This window comes from Lolium rigidum, chromosome 7, assembly GCF_022539505.1.
Source record: "Lolium rigidum isolate FL_2022 chromosome 7, APGP_CSIRO_Lrig_0.1, whole genome shotgun sequence".
In the NCBI taxonomy this organism is placed as follows: domain Eukaryota; kingdom Viridiplantae; phylum Streptophyta; class Magnoliopsida; order Poales; family Poaceae; genus Lolium; species Lolium rigidum.
In genome coordinates this window covers 117,483,711-117,503,603 of record NC_061514.1, presented here as the reverse complement: position 1 = coordinate 117,503,603, position 19,893 = coordinate 117,483,711, and the positions used below count along the sequence as shown (strand labels likewise).

Below are 19,893 nucleotides of genomic sequence, written 5' to 3'. Positions count from 1 at the left end.
TCAGCTGCATAGGAAGTAGTACAGGCCATGTGCATGCACGTTGCCGGCGCATGCATGTGCAATGGTGCAGGCCACAAATACCTTCATGCGTGCATCTCTGGTGTAGACGCAGCATGTTGCCTGCTGAAGACCGGTGGGCTATTGCTGCATGTCGCCGAGGCGCCGCGGCTGCGAGTCCGATGCTGGGCGTCGTGTTCCACGCGCGTGGCAGCATAGAGGCCACCTGCGAAACAGTCAGCGGCGGATGGATCTGCACTTATTTTCACCGGAGTTTAGGGTCATGGTTTAGATCTAGGGATTTATTTGGTGGCTAATCGAATCTAATCTAAGAACAATTTCGAAAACTGGATCTAATCTATTCTAAAGAAACCGATCTAATCTTTGATTTTGATCGGGTGCCGCGCCCCCGAGGAGAGATCTCCCCGGGGGCAGCGTGATGCAGAAGTGGTGGGAGGACCTAGGATCGGCGCCGTGAGGCTAACCGCTCTGATACCATGTAGAAAATATAGAACCCTAATTCTTGTGTGCAGTATTGCCATGATCCTTTGGGGGTATATATAGAGGTACAAAGAGGAGGTAGATGGTACCAAATCCTAGTCTATCTCTATCCTAGTATACACACGTATAGTCTAACAAATTTGTCCTCCCTGTTCCTCTGGAGGATTACAAATTAAACTTGATTTTCAAGGAAACTAGCTAACTTCCCGATATGGTTTATATTTTTACCATTCGGTAGAAGTCCAATAACGAACTCTAACACAACTGACAATCCCTGATCTCCATGGACCATGCAAACCTACAGTGGCCAGCATATGTGCAAACACCTCATTTTGGTTCTGGAACAGACAGCTCGTAGAGCCTCTTCACCAATTGCCGGGTCCTCTTTTTTTTCTCAAGCAGCAGCAATACCAGTGTTGGCCCGGGTGTGACATTCCATAAAAATAGAAGATTCACACTTGTCCTATCATCTCTGATCATGCTTCGTCTGAACTTCAGGACCCTCTTGAACATCTCACATTGCTCTCTCCGAGTGTTTGAGAAAGAAGCACTACTCTCTCTCTCTCTCTGAATGTGTTTGACGGTGACACTCGAACCTTGACAGCGCCAAAAATGAAAGGAAAGAATTGAGATCTGCCTCCCACCATGTAATCCCTGATATGAACTATGGCTGTAACCATTCTGCCTTTTCACAATAAAACTAGTGCAGGGGACCCCTTCCTACTTTCCAACCCAAAAAAGTTAAACAGTAAATAGAATAAAACATGCAAGACTGGGAGTATGCAGCAGCTTTCATGTATTAGTTTTAGATCATAGTAGTCATTTTTTCCTGGCTTAAAATTAAATAAGCCGCAAACAGCAGCATGGCAGCTGCCCCAAAGGTGTCGGAAAAAACAGGGATGAAACACCTGCTTTCTAGCTGATCTCACATTTTCGAACATATAAAATTTTCTCCTGCCTAGCTAAGTCTAACCCCAAATATATCTTCAGCGAAGGCCTCACCGCGGCCGCTCCTTCGCGACCTCCACTCGCAGGGGACGTCCCTCCATTATCTGCAGAACACGCTTCATCCGGTTAACTATGTAACACAAATGACAGCAAATCAGAACCAACAGTATACTGACCTGTTTGTCAAGGGCCTCAATGGCGACGTACGATTCCTCCTCCGTCGCCATTTTGACAAACCCAAATCCTCGCGAGCGCCAGGCCCGTCCATCATGCTCCTTGTCGACGACTCTAGCCTCAACCACTTTTCCATGCTGGCTGAACAGCGCCTTCAACCAAGAGTCACTCGCTTGCGAAGGCAGATTGCCCACGTAGAGTCTGAACGGTGACTTGGATTGACACAGGGGAGCTTCCACCCGGGCGACTCTCCGAGCTGCCTTGTGCTGCACAGTTAGACGCCTCCCGTGCATTTTCTGTCCAAATTTAATGTCAATGATCAGAAAAGCATGGAATTTATTCGTTCTTTAGCATAAGCTTATGTGGCATATGAATTACGTATGACACTGACCTCCAGAAGTAAAGAACAGCCAAATGAATTAGATTCATGAGCATTCTCATGTGCATCACATATGAATGAATAAGCTGGTAAACAGAATGAAGAGGGCGATGACTAGGTTGGTTCAGACTAAGGTTCTCCTCATATAAGGAAGTAGGAACACTGTGGTGTACATCATTGAGATTTCAGAATGATAAACCAATACCACATCACCACCAGAACTTATTACATGAAAAGATGCCAATGCAAACAAGGAGCACCCCATTTGACTGTATTTGAAAGCATATAAATTACTAGCCCAACTATGAGCACAGGAGATGCAGGCAAGACGGAAGTGGTTCATGATAACTTATTGATATGCAGGCTCCAGTTAGCCCAGGCACCAAATAAATCAATTTCCACATTAATTAAATTATGAGAAAAATACACGTGTCACAGGTGTACAACTATTATATGCGGGTCAGCAAAATTTCCTGTAAATTTGTGCATTTCCCTCAACTATTGAGAGTAACAAACTAGATGCATCTACATTTGTAATTTTGATCCCTCTTTCTCGTTTCATTTGTGCAGGACACACAATTTTTTTTCCTGTGTTTCCAATTTTCTACCATTTACAATATTAACAAGGGGCTCATTGGAGCTCAGGTTCCAAAAACTCCACACCAAACAAGCTCTTTTACATATTATGAAATTCAGAAAGTACATAGCAACTAGCCCCACCAAATTATAATTTATAAAATGTACTCACAAAGCCATTGAACATCTCCACAGCTAGCTCTGCCTCCTTAACAGTACTCATGGTGACAAACCCAAATCCACAGCTCTGCCATGTTTGTCTGCTGTACACAACCTATGCATTCAAAAATTAGAGACTGTGTTTCAGAAGAAAGAGAAAACCAGATACAAGAGATGCAATAAATTATATTTGCCTCCCAGCAGCACTGATGAATATGCATAACACAGCACATGAATATCATAACGAAGGCGAATAAACAGCAGAATGTTCATAAAACATGTATTCAAATCATTTCACAGCTTCTTAAGAAGCATCACACGCCTAACAAATCAATGAGTAATGACCGCCAAGTGGCAAAACATAAATCCGATGTAGCTTGTAATCAACAGGCATCACAAACATCCTGTGAAAGCTAAAACATTATCACAGAGAACCTGATTCTAACCAAAACATATCAAGCTTACAGAGCAGAAAAGTAGATTCAAGTAGATACACCACGCAAGCTTCAACAGCGCATATCACATTACAACTATACAGGAAGTGCAAAGCAGTGTCATGTTGCAGAAGTTGTTACCGGGTCAATTTTTTAGCTGTGTGTATACACATTATTAAGAACTCAAGGACTTAACACACTTGTGCACAGAGCGGTGAACAGACAAAGATAATGAAAAGCAAAGTGGCTTACTTCTGAGAACTCAACAAAACCGGCTTGCCCAAAGAGCTCGTCCAGGTCCTCACGGACAATGTCATAGTGTAGGTTCCCCACGTACACCTTGGCCTTCTCAGATGTGTACTCGCCATCCTCCTGAGACGTGTACTCTTCGTCCTCCTCCTCAGATGTGTACTCTTCGTCCTCCTCCTCAGACGTGTACTCTTCGTCATCTTCCTGCTGGTACGGCTCTTGTCCACAGGGTGTATGGAGGCGGGTAGCTTGAGTGGTTTGAACATTGTCTCTACCTCTTCCCTCTCTTGTCAAATGGGATACTCTTGGTGCACCGACAGTTTGCCCTGCATTAGGTAAGACTCCCTGAAGTATGTGCCTCCGTTGGTTTTGATGTACAACATCCAGAAGGGGGCTTCCATTAGTAAGAGAAAAGAGACCAAAACCTGACAAGAAAAATGGATCTGACTGTAGAGCTGAGACTTGACGCTGTATATCTTGCTGTCTGAGTGGCACCATTGCTGGGTACACAACATTCTGGTGTTTCTCTGAATGAGATGCCGGCAGATGTTTGCACTTGAATGCCTGCCTCAGTGTTGTCCACCTAGTTTCCTTATCAGTAGCATGACAATGATCATCAGTAGAGAGACCTTTGCCCCAATAATTGCATGGAGCTGGAGCATCACATACAAAACAGTAGCACTGCATTTGAATAACAAAAGAAGTCAGCATCGGGAATGGTGTTTTGGCACCCGGGAGCATATGCTCCCGGTTGTTAAACTTCATTTTAAATACACTTTCAAAATGTTGAAAAATTCAAACACAAAATTTAGTGGGTACATTTCGAAATTCTACACGTTCACAAAGTGGTTCCACAGAAAACCGACATTTTGAGTGTCATCGGTAAAAAAGACAAATTTTGATGTAGAAAAAGGTTGTGTACGAGATGTTTTGTTTTTCTTTTTCATACAAGTCACAAAAAATGTCGGTTTTTCGTAAAACTTGATGTGCGCACGTAAAATGTCGATACGTAAGCGAGAAAATTTTTGTACGAATTTTTTCGACATTTCAAAATTGTTTTACGAGTGGCAGGAGCATATGCTCCCATGTGCCGAATTGAATTTCTGGTCAGCATCTACGAAACTATTGTCTACTGAGGACTTCGATACTATATTCGTTGTGTCATCATATTGGAGTGCTTACCATGCTACAATGCTTGACGTGAGAAGTGGCGCTGAAGCGCAATTTAGAACATAAATGGCGCGAGTGAGGAAAGTCCCTGCACGCTACCTACAGAAGCATAGCCAGCTATTAATGCCAATGTCAAAGGAAAGTTATGCTGCAACAGTAAGACCATTTCATCTCTACATATAGCCTCCATATAGCAAGGTATTGCTTGTAAGGCATGCACAATTTAAGTACAGTGAAACGGATCATAACTTTATAATGTAACCTGGCCTATCTCTGCAACTGCAGTTCATATAACCATAGACAAGACAAATAAGCAAACATGGAACTCACAAGTACACAAGTACTTAACCGGAGGTTATGTCCTGAAGCAGTGAACACACGGCACTCTTGAATTAAACGCATGCTCTATAAATCACCTTTGCTACTCACACAAGCCAAATCCAAATGAAATCGGCACAAGATAGTCGCGCACACACTCAGTACACATACCCCATTTCGAAAAAAAAACACACTCAGTACACATCACAATTCATCTCTACAGGTAGTCTCCATTCTCCAATGTAGCAATGTATTGCACAAATTCGTAAATTCGGTACGGAAGGTACAAATACCTGGCCTTTCTCTGCAACTATCTGCAGTTCATCCAAGCCGCCATCAAATCCCGCACTTCCCTTCTCCTCCCCAACGGGCACCACCCCATCAGGGTCGCTGTCCAGAACCACGCAATCGTCGTCTTCCTTGCCGGCGCCACAGGACTCGCGCTTCTTCTCCACACCAAGAACGCAGCCCCCAGTGGCCCCTTCATCAACAGCATCGTGAAAACGCAACTTCCTGGCCACGGGGGTAGATCCGTCGTCCTCCTCCTCGTCGGAGCTGATCTCCACAACCTCCCGCGGCGGCCCCGTCCTCCCGCCACCAGGATTTTTGGCAAGAGCAGGTCGATCAGACAGAGATCCAGAGCTTCCACTGACCAAGAAACCCTTCGCGAAGCCGCAGAAGCCCGAGCCGTCGCATCGCGCCATGGATCCGGACCGGAGCCCCGGGGACTGATGTCAGGAAACGCCTCCGGTCTAGGAGCACCTCGCACGAGCGCGTCGAAAAATGCGGCAGATGCTGGCTCGATCGCCGGAGGATTCGGCGGCGATTGGGGGCGAGAACGAGAAGAATGGGGAAAGAAAAACGACTAGCTCTGCCCCTGTACTGTCGCCGGGGATGTGACGGCTGCGGGAGCGGGACCCACCAGTCTTTGAAATTTGAACTCGTTTGGAGAAAGCTGCCGTCTCTGATAATTGCGGGCTGGGCCGGGCAGACGGGAGCGCTCCTCCATGGGTTCATGCCCCGCTGCAAGTGTTGCTCCGGCCCGTAGACGCTGGCCGTCCACACCCGAGACTGGCCGACTAGGACACCAATAATTCTTTTCCTCAAAAAAAAGGACACCAACAATTCGTGGCTTGGCATTATAACAAGTTCGGTCTATTCTCAGTCCGCTACTGTCAGTGGAATTATAAGTTTGGAAGAAATAATATAAATGAGACCATAGCAGAAGGTGCAAATAATTTAGTTTGGAAAAAATTATGGAGTTTGGAGATTCCGAGTAAAATCAAAATGTTTTTCAGCGACATCGGCTGCAACCATTTATGATGATCGTAATATTCTATGGAGTGGGTTCGGCAATGTGTTTATTGAGTTTTGTAATAGGGAGGCTAACCAGGTAGCACACGAGCTTGCTAGATTTTCTTGTAGTTCTGGTAGTTCTTGTACTTGGGTCGGTGAACCCCCTAGTTTCATTCTCAGAAAAGCTCGTAAACGATGTAACTATTTTGTGATGAGGAGCAGCAGGTTCCAGACGCACTCTTTTCCTTCCAGGGTGCCGAAGGGGCTGGAAGGTTTTTAATGAGACAGCCTGCTATCCATATATAATGGAAATTGTTAAAAAAAACAATTCCACTCTGAAAAGAAATAAGAGTTTGACTAGCTAAATAAAGTCTATTCTTTTTGTAGTCTCCATTGCAACGTCTACGTGCTCTCTAGAACAGAAGGAGAAGACAGAAGAGGAACTACTCCCTTTAATTTTAAAATAAAACCATGATAAGAATTATGAAACAGATGGAGTAGAATTTCTACTACGCAACATATATTTCATGTCCGCATAAGAAACTAGCCATGTACTTTTCCATATCGATCGTTTGCAATGTGTGCAACATCGCTTGTTAAAACCATTTTGATATAGGAGTAGTTAGCATTGGTATGGCCACCAGGTAATTTGTTTAGCTTAGACGTGTTACAAGTTACAACTAATCTTATTCTTAATTACTGTTTCTTAAGAGTTAAGAGCAAGTATAACAAGGGGATAATAGACCACTAACTTACATGATATTTTTGCCTATGTGTGCTTTCCCCCGATCCATAATAAGTATCGGGGGTTAATTGCAAATTTTCTCAAATTTGAATTACCCTCTCCCCAGTAGTTATTATAGATCGGTGGGAGTATATTAAATATGAAGAAACTGATAGAGATAACATTGTGAAAAGTATAGTCTAATAGCCAAAATTATGGTCTACCTTACGATATAAGCGGTCGCCCTTTTGAAGAGATGTAAGGAGATGAGAAGAGGGGAAAACAAGAGAACTTATTGGCTGAAAAAAAAGGAGTCGGAGATCTCTCTTTGTCACTCGCCTTAAGCCTTGGGCACGCTTCAAGAGCTAGAACGCCTAACATTACTAACCAAAGGGAGTATAGTGGACAATTTTAAGATTTGATGTAAAATGCATCCTGCTCTGCATCCAAGATTACTTTGTGAGTTTCGTTTATGACATTTTCCCGCTAGTATTTGTTGGGTCAGTGAGTGTGCCATGTAAACCCTATAAAACTTATTAGGTCCGAAGTAATAAAAAAATCATGTCTTGCTTAACATTAGGTCCAAATGTCAGTACGTCACAATATATATAGATCCTCACTCGATGGCAGTGGTGTCACGCATGCACAATGATTTATCAACTCTAATTAGGCGTCATGCATCAAGAGAGCTAGGGAGTCATAATAAAATGGTTAAAATACTAGGCCTTCCACAAACCGGTACCGTGTGAAGTGGCAACGCCATGGTAGCAAAAAAAAGTGGTTTTGTTTCAATAAGGAAGAGACGAACGATAAATTCAATGAAAATAGTATGCTAGAAGATCATCATGTTTATATATGCTACATTGCTACTAAAGACAGTAAAACACTCTTATAAGATAGTATCATAAACTGCTAACATCATAGTGCACGGTACTTAGAGTGTGTCGTGTTGGCACACGCGCTCTCGAGCCCCCTTTTTCAAGCTTTGAAAACAAAGCACCAACATGTAGTCAATGATTTATTCTAACCCGTATGTAATTTTTAGTACGGAATACCTTATATTCTATCATTGGCAAAAATGACAATAATTCAGATCTGTGAGTTCCGAATCTTCTAAAAGTTGTCCAGTTTACCTTTTTTACTGAGCCTAAAATACAAGATACTTCACATTGAATATGTGCACGCTCGTATTGTACCTAGTTGACTGCATTCAGGTTTTTTTGGGGGAATTTTTGAAAGTTTGTGATCAACTTTTCAATTTTCTTACAGCTCTAATAGCACTTTCCGACGATACTTACTCTATATATTTATTAGCATTGTGAGTGGACTTAGCGCTCCACGTTAGTTTCACTTGTTTTTTTAATCGGTCTCAACTTTGCCACAATGACTCTCTAACTATCGGATACCTGGTGAGGTGTTTGAGCTCTTCTTGTCTTATCAAGAAAATACACCTGCACTATATTGACGATCGAGCAGGTTCCGGGCCTGAAAGGAGAGAAAAAAAAACTCCCGGATCTCTAGGCATGCTAGCTTCTACTCATCTTGCCATACATTTTGTAACAGTCGTGGAGTATGAATGCTTCGACGGTGCCCCAAAATGTTAATGTGAATGCTTCGGCCAAGAGGAGTCCCCACCCTCCGAACACCCATAACGCCGTCACACCGAAGTACACACCAAAGATCGGTACGAGCATTGCCAGGAAGCCCTGATCAGAAACATAGAAACGTTCATTAATTAATACAGGCCACGCGAGTTCAGAGAAAATGTCATAGATGTTCAGAACTACTCAAGCAAGTAAGTACTCCAGACCTTACGTAATTACATCAAATAACTTAAGGCGATCTAAGACCCAACCATCCAATTCAAGCAGAGTGTAGACCATTGATCTATAATTCTTTTTGTTTGCGCCAGTAAAATGAAAGATATTCGTATAAATAAACTACTTAACCCATTGGCGGATAATGACACGAGAAAAAATGTTTTTAGATTATAAATTAAAGTTTTTCCTAAGATTGGCACCAGACAATTGCATACAATGACTTGTTTATATGACGCCTTGAGGGCAATTCCGCCATCAGTGAGGTCTAAAAGAGTAAACGGAGTCGATGTACAAAACAACGGCATAGGTTTAGGTCAGCATGGCAAATCTGGGTTCCTACCCTTAAAGGGTTCGCCATAAGACTCCACTATCACATTTTAAAAAAAAAAACAATGTGCCATTTAGGCACCTTAATTTAAGAAAATAGAAAGAGAAGATACAATGTATTCTTTGTTAAAAATTAATTAAAGTCTAAGGGTTGTTATAAATCAAACCTCTGTAAGCCTAAATTTATATTCGAAAAGTGTTAATGCCAGAGTATATAATGATGAATCTAATGAAACTAAAAGTTTTACGTGTTGGTATTTCTTTAAAGTTGCTCAAATCTTAAGTAAGTTGACTTATATTAGTACAACCCTACAAACTCAATTATTTTGAAACTGAGTGAGGGATATACTTTATTTTTCTAAAAGAGTGATGTAGAGGCTCTACATTGTGTGTTTTTTCAAACTGTCTTTTAGCAATTTGACTATTCTACTTTATTGCTTAAAATATAGATTTGCTTCATAAGACTACAAATTAATGTTTGACAACAACAAAATTATACTGTAAGAAGGAAGACAACAAGTTGTTGCCTACTAGAAGGATATCCTGCATGTTGTAGTCACTATTGGAATTGCAATAATGGGCATAAAGAGGATGATGTGGAAATTTAGACGACTAAAAAAGAACAAGTACAATAATGGGCATATAGCTCTCCTACGTGGCACTTTTAGATGTGAAAAAAGTAAGAAGAACCCACCTTTATGTGTGCTACTAGATAAATGTAAGAAATAAGAAGCCAGATCTACAATAGTGTACAAATACCATATTTTAATCGAAAATCCACTTATGATCTTGGGTGCATAAGCTCCTTCCACCGGAGACATCATTTTAAAATGTTAACACATAAAACATCAGGATGCATGCATGCATGACATTCTTTGTTGGAGTTTTTTGATTTCTAATGTGTTTAAATCTTATTTCAAAAATCATGAGCATATGTTCCCGGGTGCAAAAACACTATGCTTTACTTTAATGTGCATGTTAGCGATTTAGTTGATTATGTATGACATGGCAAGCAGAAAGTGCTATTGGGGCCTAGGATCACTCGAATGCAAATGAGGGGAAAAATTATAACCAGTCTCAAATCTTAAATATGTACATGTCTAATATGTACGAACCAAATTTCATCAAAGTATTCTATCATCTGTGATCTACGCAAAAGAGGCAAATGATATTTTTGTGAAATATTTCATCAAATATTTCACCAAATTTCATTAAATGATATTTGGATCCACAAATATGTGAATTTTTGTGTAGCTTAAAATACAATGTATTTTTTAGCGGAACTTCGTACACATGCAGGTACTCACTTGGAGTATGCTATACCGGCTGAGCGTTCCCGACTTCCCGTTTCGCTTAGAGGGTGTCTCAGGGTATGAAATATTCCCGGTTCATAGTTGATGAGGGTTTTTCGCGTTTTCAAGACTTGTTGGCATTACTTTCACTCATTGTCGGATATGTAGGTGTTGTGTGCTGGCTTTAAGTTTCTTTATGTATAATCTTTATCAGACCTTTGCAAGATAAAATAATAAAGAAAGTTGCATCTCTATCGATGCAGAGACTAGGGCATAGCCTCTATTTAAAAAAAAAATCACATTAGTATCTATCCACCCAGAAAACCAGTTTTTTTTTACGCGTTTAAATAGCATTTTTCTATAGCCACCATTTGGATCTACTAATTTTGTTTTTAGGTAAGATAGAAGAAATACAAATCCACCTTATTTTTTTTTATAAAGAAATCCACCTTAATTAGGAGTAGCAAAAAAAAAACGATCAATTAACCTAGGCCAGAGACTTGGGAGTACGTTGCACATACAGCACAGAAGCGGCGCCCGAAGTCATTGCACTGATCCTCGTTCTCGAGAGCCGCCTCAACGTCGCGCTCTGCCGCCCGCGTCGTCGCCGGCGACATCAGGGGGTCCTGCATGTGGCTGGCCGGAGTTAAATCCGTACGCTCGGTTTATCCCGATTATGTGGAGGAGGAGAGGACGATCATGATAATTGCCTCCACACATATCTCATGCATTATAGTGTCACGCTGAGACGAATCCCGTGTTCCTTTACATCTCTGAATAGTTCTCGCTCGGGAGCCTGACGGAGATGACTTCGTCTCTGTATCGATTCAGAACTCCACTTTTATGCGTGTCACAACCTTGCAAAGTGTATCTGGAAGTCACCAGATCTATAGAACATACTAGCATAAAGCCAATCAGCCAGTAGCATCCATGATCAGAAGGGAAACATCAGTGTTGGCCATCAGGGGTGAAGCATGTGTAGTTCAATCGATTTGGAAAACGTCAAGCTCAGCAGCAGTATAATGCAAACCGTGTGACTGCGGCAATCCCAGCATGAATATATCGCTCAACTTTAACCTGTACGCATAGCCAAAAGTGCCAACAGCCATCCAGGACAAAGACCGAAAAGCTAACCTATACAGCTACGCCTACACTTACCGGACGCTCTTGTCAAGATAAAAACAAAGTATAACTAGCTTAGAAACTCTAATACAGGCCAGTAACAGAACAACTCTCATACTACCAAGTTTGGTAGTATGTTACTGAAAACAATTGGACTACGTGGAAAAGCACACTTTTGCCAGGCCAATAAGCTGTTCAAATAGCAAACAAAAATCATGTTCACAAAATGAACCAAATGGTCCCCAAGAAAGGACATCCGATGAATCCCCTGAGCTGTCCACCACATTGATGTCAGCCATGTCCCTAGCTTGCTCACACTTGTACAGATCTGTAGCAGTGTAACCAACAATGATGAAAGTAGATAAAAACTGAGAACTTGTGGTTTCTACTCTACTTTGCATCCTGTCAAATACTAGCACTTACCATCAGCAGCGGTATCAGGTCAATGGTGTGTAGTTTCAGTATCTGCAATGAGTGGTATTCTCGCCCCAAAGTTCACATCTAGCAGATATTGTCAGCAAAATAGATCATCTACAGGAAGCAACAGGATCATATTCCATACGTATGCAAGCAACAAGAGCAAATTCCACATATAAGACAGATCATATATGCATCACAAAAATATACGAGCTTCCAAAAAAGAATCTTCACCTTGCCCTGGCATGGTCACTTCAAAATAAAATATGTGCAGCAAACATCTTACATCACTTGTATTCGACATACAGATTATCAACATGGATCCATCTTCGGATAATAAAAGTCTGCAGGTAAAAGGAGCACATAAAACGTCTGTTTCAGCTCTCTAATGAAAGAAAGCACTAGTATGGATCAGTAGGTAGTTTACTGAAAGTAACAAGAGATTTCCAAACATAAATAAAACATACCTAGGCTTGATAGAAGTTACGAATCCAGGCCACTAGCAGCAACACGCCGACACCCAGATACAAACATAAGTACACCCAGAATATGGCCGTCATGTGCTTAAAGCTTGATGGGATTAATTCGAACAACACATAAACCACCAACAGAACTGTAGCCATGACAGCTATACCAGTGATCCAGTACACAGCCTTAATCCATTTACTTCGACGTGCCAAATGTGATAACACATAACCACCCATGCCAAATAGAGCCAATCCACCAACAGAGAAGGTAAGGCAGTAGTACTCTGGAGAAGGTGTTTCTTCACTTTTGTGCAATATCCATGGTACAAACGCCAGCATGAAAAATACGAAATCACTCAACATGCTTTGACACTCCTTTAGATAATTAGCAGCCTCCTGCCAATTGTTGAAGTCGTGACAAGGTATTGTTAAGAATTTACAATAAGGAGCTACTTTTTTAATGTATATTCCAAAAGAAGCTTCAGTAGCTGATTTTGTATTATTAAATTTTTGTCCACTAACCCATTTTTGCTGCCCTATCATGGAGCTACATCCCACAATTTGTTAGAGCTATTGTACCAGATTTTAATAGAGAGAGAGAGTAAAGATCCAAGTCTATGTTGAAGAAACAATAGCCAAGGAAAAGTTCTGCTACTATTTAGGTATCAGAAAGTGTGTCCACATAAATATAACAGGTAGTTGCAGATTGATTGTGACCTAGTGCTGTGTCACATGGAGCTGTAAAACGTTTTTTTTTTTTTGTAGATATAGACAAACAGTATAAAGAGTGATTAGCTTAAGAACCTTCTGACTCTTCTCTTCTGTTTCCCTTTTCTCTCGCTCTTCAATTTTTATCTGGAGGATCTGAACAAGAAATTGTATCACAAACCATATAAGTTTGATTTTAGTGAAAGGTTGCAAATATGAAATGAAGCTTGCGCAAGCATTTTGAAGAATAAAATAAGTGTACAAAACATTCAAGTAGTATCATAGCATGTTATAAACTTGTGTACATAGTCGAACATAGCCAATAAAAGATTCATATCTAGCAATTCATGGCATTTTGTACCTCATCAGCACATGAAGATAAACTCTCTAAATGCTCAGCAATGACCCAAGATGTTGCAGCAAAATCTTTCATGTCACTTGATATCTGTTCGACAACCTGATATATATAAAAGGTTATACATTTCTTTGTCATATTCTACACCCACCATTACAATAGCAATTTGATAGCCATCATCTGTCTCCACTGTGACAAACCAGTCACTATCCCTCATTCTGTACCAATGCAGTTCAACATTCGTATTTATTACATGATTTTTCATGAAAGGTGATTATGTTGCATACCTTTTGCCTCTCTTGATCTTCCATGTATTCTTTCTCTCTACTATCCCTTACCATGACCAGTTCCTGTGCAAAGAAAGCAGTCCCATAAGTTGATTCTGAAAACTACCTCCTAATTGTAGACCTATGCCACATTTACTCTCCATGTAATACCCTGATATCCCTTCTTATAAGCAGCCACCACAAGATCAGATCAGGTAGTTGGCAATAGCTAATATTAGGTTCATATCCACTGGTATTTGATTGAAATTGCATTTTTCACCTGATTAACATGTGAAGATAAACACTTCAAACAGTCGGCAATCTCTCTTGATTGCACAGATATGTCTTTCACATTGTTTGATATCTCTGCAACCACCTGCTACAAAATGCTACGCTGTTAGTTTTGGAATATTCAGTACCCACCCTTATGATAACAATTTATAAGAGAAAAAAGGGCCAGCACCATATATCATTATGGCTAAGAGAAAAGAACTGTTCTATTGGACACAGAACAGGATCTGGGCCCAAATAAGAAAACAAAAAGGAAACTGAAAAGGGGGTCAAGCGACCAAACTAAAAAGATGGAAAACTAATCTAAGGCTTGACTGACAGAAAAAAGTAATGCCTTAATGGGCATTAGGTGCAATCGTGCAAGGATAGCAATTAGATAGCCCTTATTTGTGTTCCCAATTAAATACCACAATTTCTCTTTCTCATAGCCAACCAATGTACTCCTGCATTCCCTATCCCTTGAACGGTTCTCATGAGAATTGGCTGTATCACATACCTTTTGTCTTTTCTGATCCTCGGGGTCTTTGTTTTCTCCATCTTCAGTAATGATATCCAGTGTCTGTGGAAATCAAACATGCACCAAACTATCACAGCATGACACACTGAACCTTATGCTGTTGCTCACAAGGCTTCCTCGTCCCTAACCAATGCAGCCCGACATTCCCAATTCATTGAAAGACTTTCATGAGCACTGTTATGTCACATACCTTTTGTCTCTTCTCATATTCCGAATCCTTTTTGTCTCTATTTGTGGTGACTGCTAGCTCCTGTCGAAAGAAACATGTATCAGTTGTCACAACATGCGGCGCTGAACCTTCGGTTTCTATTTGACAAGATTTTCATAATCCAGAAAATTACAGCCACTGTGTCCAGATAATATCAGCAACTTCCAACATGCGAATGCAAGACAATGTTGGAGAAATAAATAGTAGGACAGCGGATAGCACATTGGTTTTGTCGCTCAAAGACCTGAGAACATGTATGCATAGTTAATTATAAATATACTGGTATTATGCATATAAGAAGAAAATAAAGACAACACAAACAATAATCTTCCGTAAATGAGCACATTAGACATTTCACAAGAGACAGCTTTCTCAAGAAGTGCCCGGTTGACTCCGGACCTGCCGACCAAGTCCACCAGGATGCTTTAGGGCATTTTGTACTTACTATGTGTAACACATTGCACATGTTAAATCTGCTAGCATTTTACGGATTAGTACACCAAATGAACTCTCCCTCAGCTTACTTATGAGGCTCTAGTACATATCAGCTGTGGAACTCTAGTTCTGTATTGTTGGATAAAAGAATACCCAAACATTCGATAATAGTTGCTTCATGCTGCCAGCAGGTGCCTCCATGAAGCAGCTTTGTGACAAGACAGGTGAACGGGATTGAAATATTCTAGACTACTAGTCAAAGTTCAACAAGAATGAAAGCTTAAATATAGCACCCCCTAGTTGATTTTCAGAGACTGGCTTTCAATGCGACGTTTCCTTTGCATACAAAAGTGAGGAGGAGCATGTAGCAGGAGGGGGCTACATCGTTCATCGGCCCGGAAACCACCAATCTAAAATGCTAGAATCTACTGTAGTTATCACACGGCGTCACAGAAGCCGCTCAAGCATTAGCAACCACTGCGTCACAGACCGCTCTAAACCGTAGTGAATAAAACGAGCCATGGTTGCGGGATGGAGGAGATAAAACGAGCCATGGCTGAAGGATGGAGGAGCACCTGCAAGTAGGACTCGTAGTCGACGGGACGCAGCTAGAGGGGACAGTCCCCGGCCTGGATTTGGAGCCCGGCATCCCTGCAGCTGCCGTGGAGCCCATGGCGCCTGGCCTGGGACCCCTGAGCAGAGGCTTGCGCAGAGTTGACGCGGGGCTGGATGGGGAGCCCGCGCCTCCGTCGGTGTCGGAACTGCTGCTGCCGTCGCTCGCGACTGGCACCCAGAGCCGCGCCCCGGCGTCGAGCACCTTCCGCGCGATCGGCGCCATGGCCTCACGCGACGCGTTCGAACTGCTCGACGTAGCGCCTACGAGGCTTCGCAAGCACACGTACTTGGGATTTGCGGTGGGGCGAGGTGTCGAAGGGTGGTAGCCGACTCCCTCGGGGTCGGAGCAGCTGCCGTCGTCACCGCCGCCGCTGGCGACGCCCGCCGTGCCGTCCATGGTGTGGAGGTGCGGGCGGTGGGATGGATTCGGACTTTGCAGCGAAGTGCTTAGAAAAGGTGGAGAAGCGGAGCGCCGGGGCGCGGGCGTGGGCGTAGCCGTAGCCGAGAGCGCGACCGGAGAATGTCCAACATGAGGAAGCTTCTAGATTCATCGGCGATTTAGACAAAAATAACCCTTTTCAGCACAGACCCTCCGGCCAAACTATTTCACCCATCTAACCCTTTTGTATGGCGCCCCTCCCATCGGCGCCACACCTCACTGTGTGGTGCCCATGCGAGCGGCGCTACACATGCATCCGCCGTGGCATGGTCGACGCTGATGTGTGGTTGACGCTGACGTGGTAGGATGTGTGGCGCCGCTCCCGTCGGCGCACACATTGAAAGTGTGGCGCCGATGACAAGGGCGCCACACATCCACTTATAATAGCCCAAAACATACAGTAAGACAATTCTCTAGGGATTTAGCCGTTTTGGCAACCCTGTTTGTGTGGTGCCGACGACAAGGGCGCCATATTGTGCAGTGTGGCGCCGACGTCTTGGCGCCACACAAACAGGGTCGCCAAAACGGCTAAGGACTAAGCGTTCGGAGCTCCTAGATGTTTTCGACATATAAGTTGATATAAGTTGACATGTGTGGCGCCGATGCCATGAGCGCCACACGGTGCAGTGTGGAGCCTATGCCATGGGCGCCACATATTGACTTGTGCTAAACCACGAAAATTTCAACCATATTTTCAACAATTTTGAATACAACATTGCACACAACATCTATCAGACAACATAATGGTTCAGAGTACACATAAGATTCGACGACATCAAGGTTCCAATTACAATAAGTTTCGACGACATGAAGGTTCGAGAAGATCAAGGTTCACACAAACATCAAGGTTCGACAACATAAAGGTTCGACAACATGAACCTAGCCAAACGGACATCACTGCGTGGTACCCTCCCCCCTCGCCTTCTTCTTCTTAGATTCTTCAGCCAGTTCTTCCTTCTCCCTTATGTCACGAGCCAACTGAACCACCGAGTTGAAGAAATGGTGGCGCTCCTGCATCTTTGAAGCTTCCGCTTGAGCTCTTTTCTCCTTTATGCGTTCAGCCTCCTTAGCCACCTCCTCTAGGTGCATCCTATTGGCCCTCTCCCTTGCTAGTTGAGCAAGTTGCCAGTTCCTCTGGAATTTTTCCCTCCATAGACGGCCCGTTCGGCCTGGAGCTTCTCATTCCTCTTCTTCTCGTGCCATAGGTATTCCTAATACTCCCTTTGCATACGGGCACGCTCGGTCATCTTCTTCCCGTGCTCCTCCTTCTCCTTCCTCGCAACTTCTTCCTTCTCCCTCTTTTGCACCGTCCTCACAGCCTCCTCCCAAACGGACTCCTCCTTCTTATTGCCCTCCCACGCCCCCTTCCCCTTGGTGGGTAGAGTTGCCATACCTGAAAACAAAATTGAAAAAACCAAAGTTACTCATGGAATAGGAAAATAGAAAGTACAATACAATTAATATATTGGAGACACATACAGATAAGGCCCCGCTAGGTATCCTAGCATACTAGTACCCCGACGTCCACCATGGCGACCTCTACTAAACCCTACATGAATCCTTGGTTGCCTTGGAGCTTATCGCCATTGTGCTTGATGCCTTGGGGCTTGTTGCCTTGGAGCTTGTTGCCATGGGGCTTCTTGCGTTGGAGCTTGTTGCCTTGGAGCTTGTTGGCTAGGACCTTGTTGGCTTGGAGCTTCTTGGCTTGGAGGTTGATTTGAAGCTTGGTGGCTACTTGATTGTTGGCTTGTGCTAGCATCATTGCCCTTTGACTTTTTCCCGGATTGAGTGGTCCATCTCCTCTTGCGTCCAATATTTATCCAAATCACCGACATTGTTGTCATTCATCTCGAAACCATCATCACCATCGTCATGCTCGTCATACTACTTCTCCAACAAAGGATCTTGGGCAATGGGAGATTAGACAATGGGAGATTCGGTGGCTTCTTCTTGGCTCATGGGTGGTGGACTCCTAGCTTGAACGGGGGAGGAGCGTCGGTTAAGGTCAAGCTCGATACGAGCATCAACCGTCTTGGTTGCAAACAACTCCAAAGCCTTGTCTTGTGATTTGGCCACCGTCTCCTTGTAAACGGACCAACGTTGCTCGGAGTTGATACGCATTATCTTCCAACGGGTGTGCATTTCAAACCCCACATTATGTCTTCCCTCTAACTCAACACCATCATTTGGCTCATTCCAATTCAACTCAATCCTCACTTGTGCTACCACCTCCGCAAAGCTAGGGCTAAGGTCAAACACCAAGTCAACCTCTTCCGATTCCGGCTCTAGGTTTTCCTTCAAGAAAGCATCCTTGTCCACATGATGAACATCAACAATTCTTTCCATCCCTCTAGCATAATGTGAACAACACATACATACATGTGTTCATTAGTTACCATAATCAACATAATCTACCCATACAACCTAACACACTACCATTTCTCCTACTTCAATAATCCTAACATCCAACCAAATCCATATCCACCCTCAAATCAACCTAGGGTTTCACATCTAGGGTTTCACATGTAGATTCAATCAAATACACAAAATCAATGGATGAAAAGAAGGGGAACGGAGGAGATTACCACAAGGAACGGGTTGGGAACAACCTCCACGGGCAGATCTGATGAAATCCAAGAGATTTGAGTAGGGATTTGAGGGAAGGAGAGAGAGAGCCGACCGCCTTTTCTTGAGGGAAGAAGAAACAGAGAAGACTTTGGCTGGGTCGGGCCGGGGCGGGCTCGGGCGGCCACACATAAGTGGATGTGTGGCGCCCTTGCCATCGGTGCCACACTTTCAATGTGTGGCGCCGACGGGAGCGGTGCCACACTTTCAATGTGTGGCGCCGACGGGAGCGGTGCCACACATCCTGCCACGTCAGCGTCGACCACACATCAGCGTCGACCGCGCCATGTCGGATGCATGTGTGGCGCCGCTCGCATGAGCGCCACACAGTGAGGTGTGGCACCGATGGGAGGGGCGCCACACAAAAGGGTTAGATGGGTGAAATAGTTTGGCCGGAGGGTCAGTCTGTGCTTTTCTTTCAGAAAAGGGTTATTTTTGTGTAAATCGCCATATTCATCGTCGAAAACTTTTTTCCCCGTGCCGGATTCGCACCGTCGCTCCTTTGCGATTCCAATTTTTTTAATATAACATGCATTAAACATCCTTTCTCTGCATAACTAGGATGCTCAGTGGTAAAACATGACGAAAAAAGGAGGGCCAGTTGCTTGTAAAGTCAAAAATATTACATACGATTCTTGCAAAAAAATATAACCAAACCAACAGAGAGAAATAGAGAGCACCCAGCTAGGAGCTGAGGATTTGAGGGGAAAATGTAACTACGAGATGAAATTTGAGCTCCAGTTTGAGCTAGCTTTGACACAGACAAGAAGAAACAGAGAACATCCAGCTAGGAGAAGGGAATTTGAGAGAAGCAAGATCTAGAAGAGGGGATTTTGGGAAACAGGAGAACTGGAGCCGAGAGAGATGAGAACGACGTATACAGTGGCGATACCTAGACGATGAAAAGTCGATCGGTCGGTCCTAGTCCTCGCCGGATGGACGGATGGGCTTGGGCTATATGCAGTAGTAAAAAAATCACTTTGAGAAGACTGGGCCAGAGCCCAGGATGGCCTCCAAGACGCTCGGCCAATGCTCACAGCCGGCAGGAGGTGCGCGACCGTCAT

At 43.4% G+C, this 19,893-nt stretch overlaps 2 protein-coding genes across 2 annotated transcripts; both read right to left on the bottom strand.

Moving 5' to 3' along the window:
- Positions 1 to 1,496: 1,496 nt before the first annotated feature.
- On the bottom strand, positions 1,497 to 5,609 carry LOC124671889. Its single transcript, XM_047208209.1, has 6 exons — positions 5,199 to 5,609; positions 4,600 to 4,686; positions 3,421 to 4,098; positions 2,748 to 2,849; positions 1,623 to 1,916; positions 1,497 to 1,550 (listed from the first exon to the last, which is right to left on the bottom strand). The coding sequence occupies exons 1-6, from the start codon at positions 5,607 to 5,609 to the stop codon at positions 1,497 to 1,499; spliced, it is 1,626 nt and encodes a 541-aa protein (XP_047064165.1).
- A 6,177-nt stretch (positions 5,610 to 11,786) lies between these two features.
- On the bottom strand, positions 11,787 to 16,162 carry LOC124671888. The gene is made up of 11 exons (XM_047208208.1): positions 15,770 to 16,162; positions 14,698 to 14,757; positions 14,487 to 14,549; positions 13,980 to 14,075; positions 13,721 to 13,783; positions 13,440 to 13,535; positions 13,175 to 13,234; positions 12,371 to 12,766; positions 12,138 to 12,247; positions 11,910 to 12,017; positions 11,787 to 11,814 (listed from the first exon to the last, which is right to left on the bottom strand). The coding sequence occupies exons 1-8, from the start codon at positions 16,160 to 16,162 to the stop codon at positions 12,371 to 12,373; spliced, it is 1,227 nt and encodes a 408-aa protein (XP_047064164.1). The 3' UTR covers positions 11,787 to 11,814; positions 11,910 to 12,017; positions 12,138 to 12,247.
- Between the last annotated feature and the right edge of the window lie 3,731 nt (positions 16,163 to 19,893).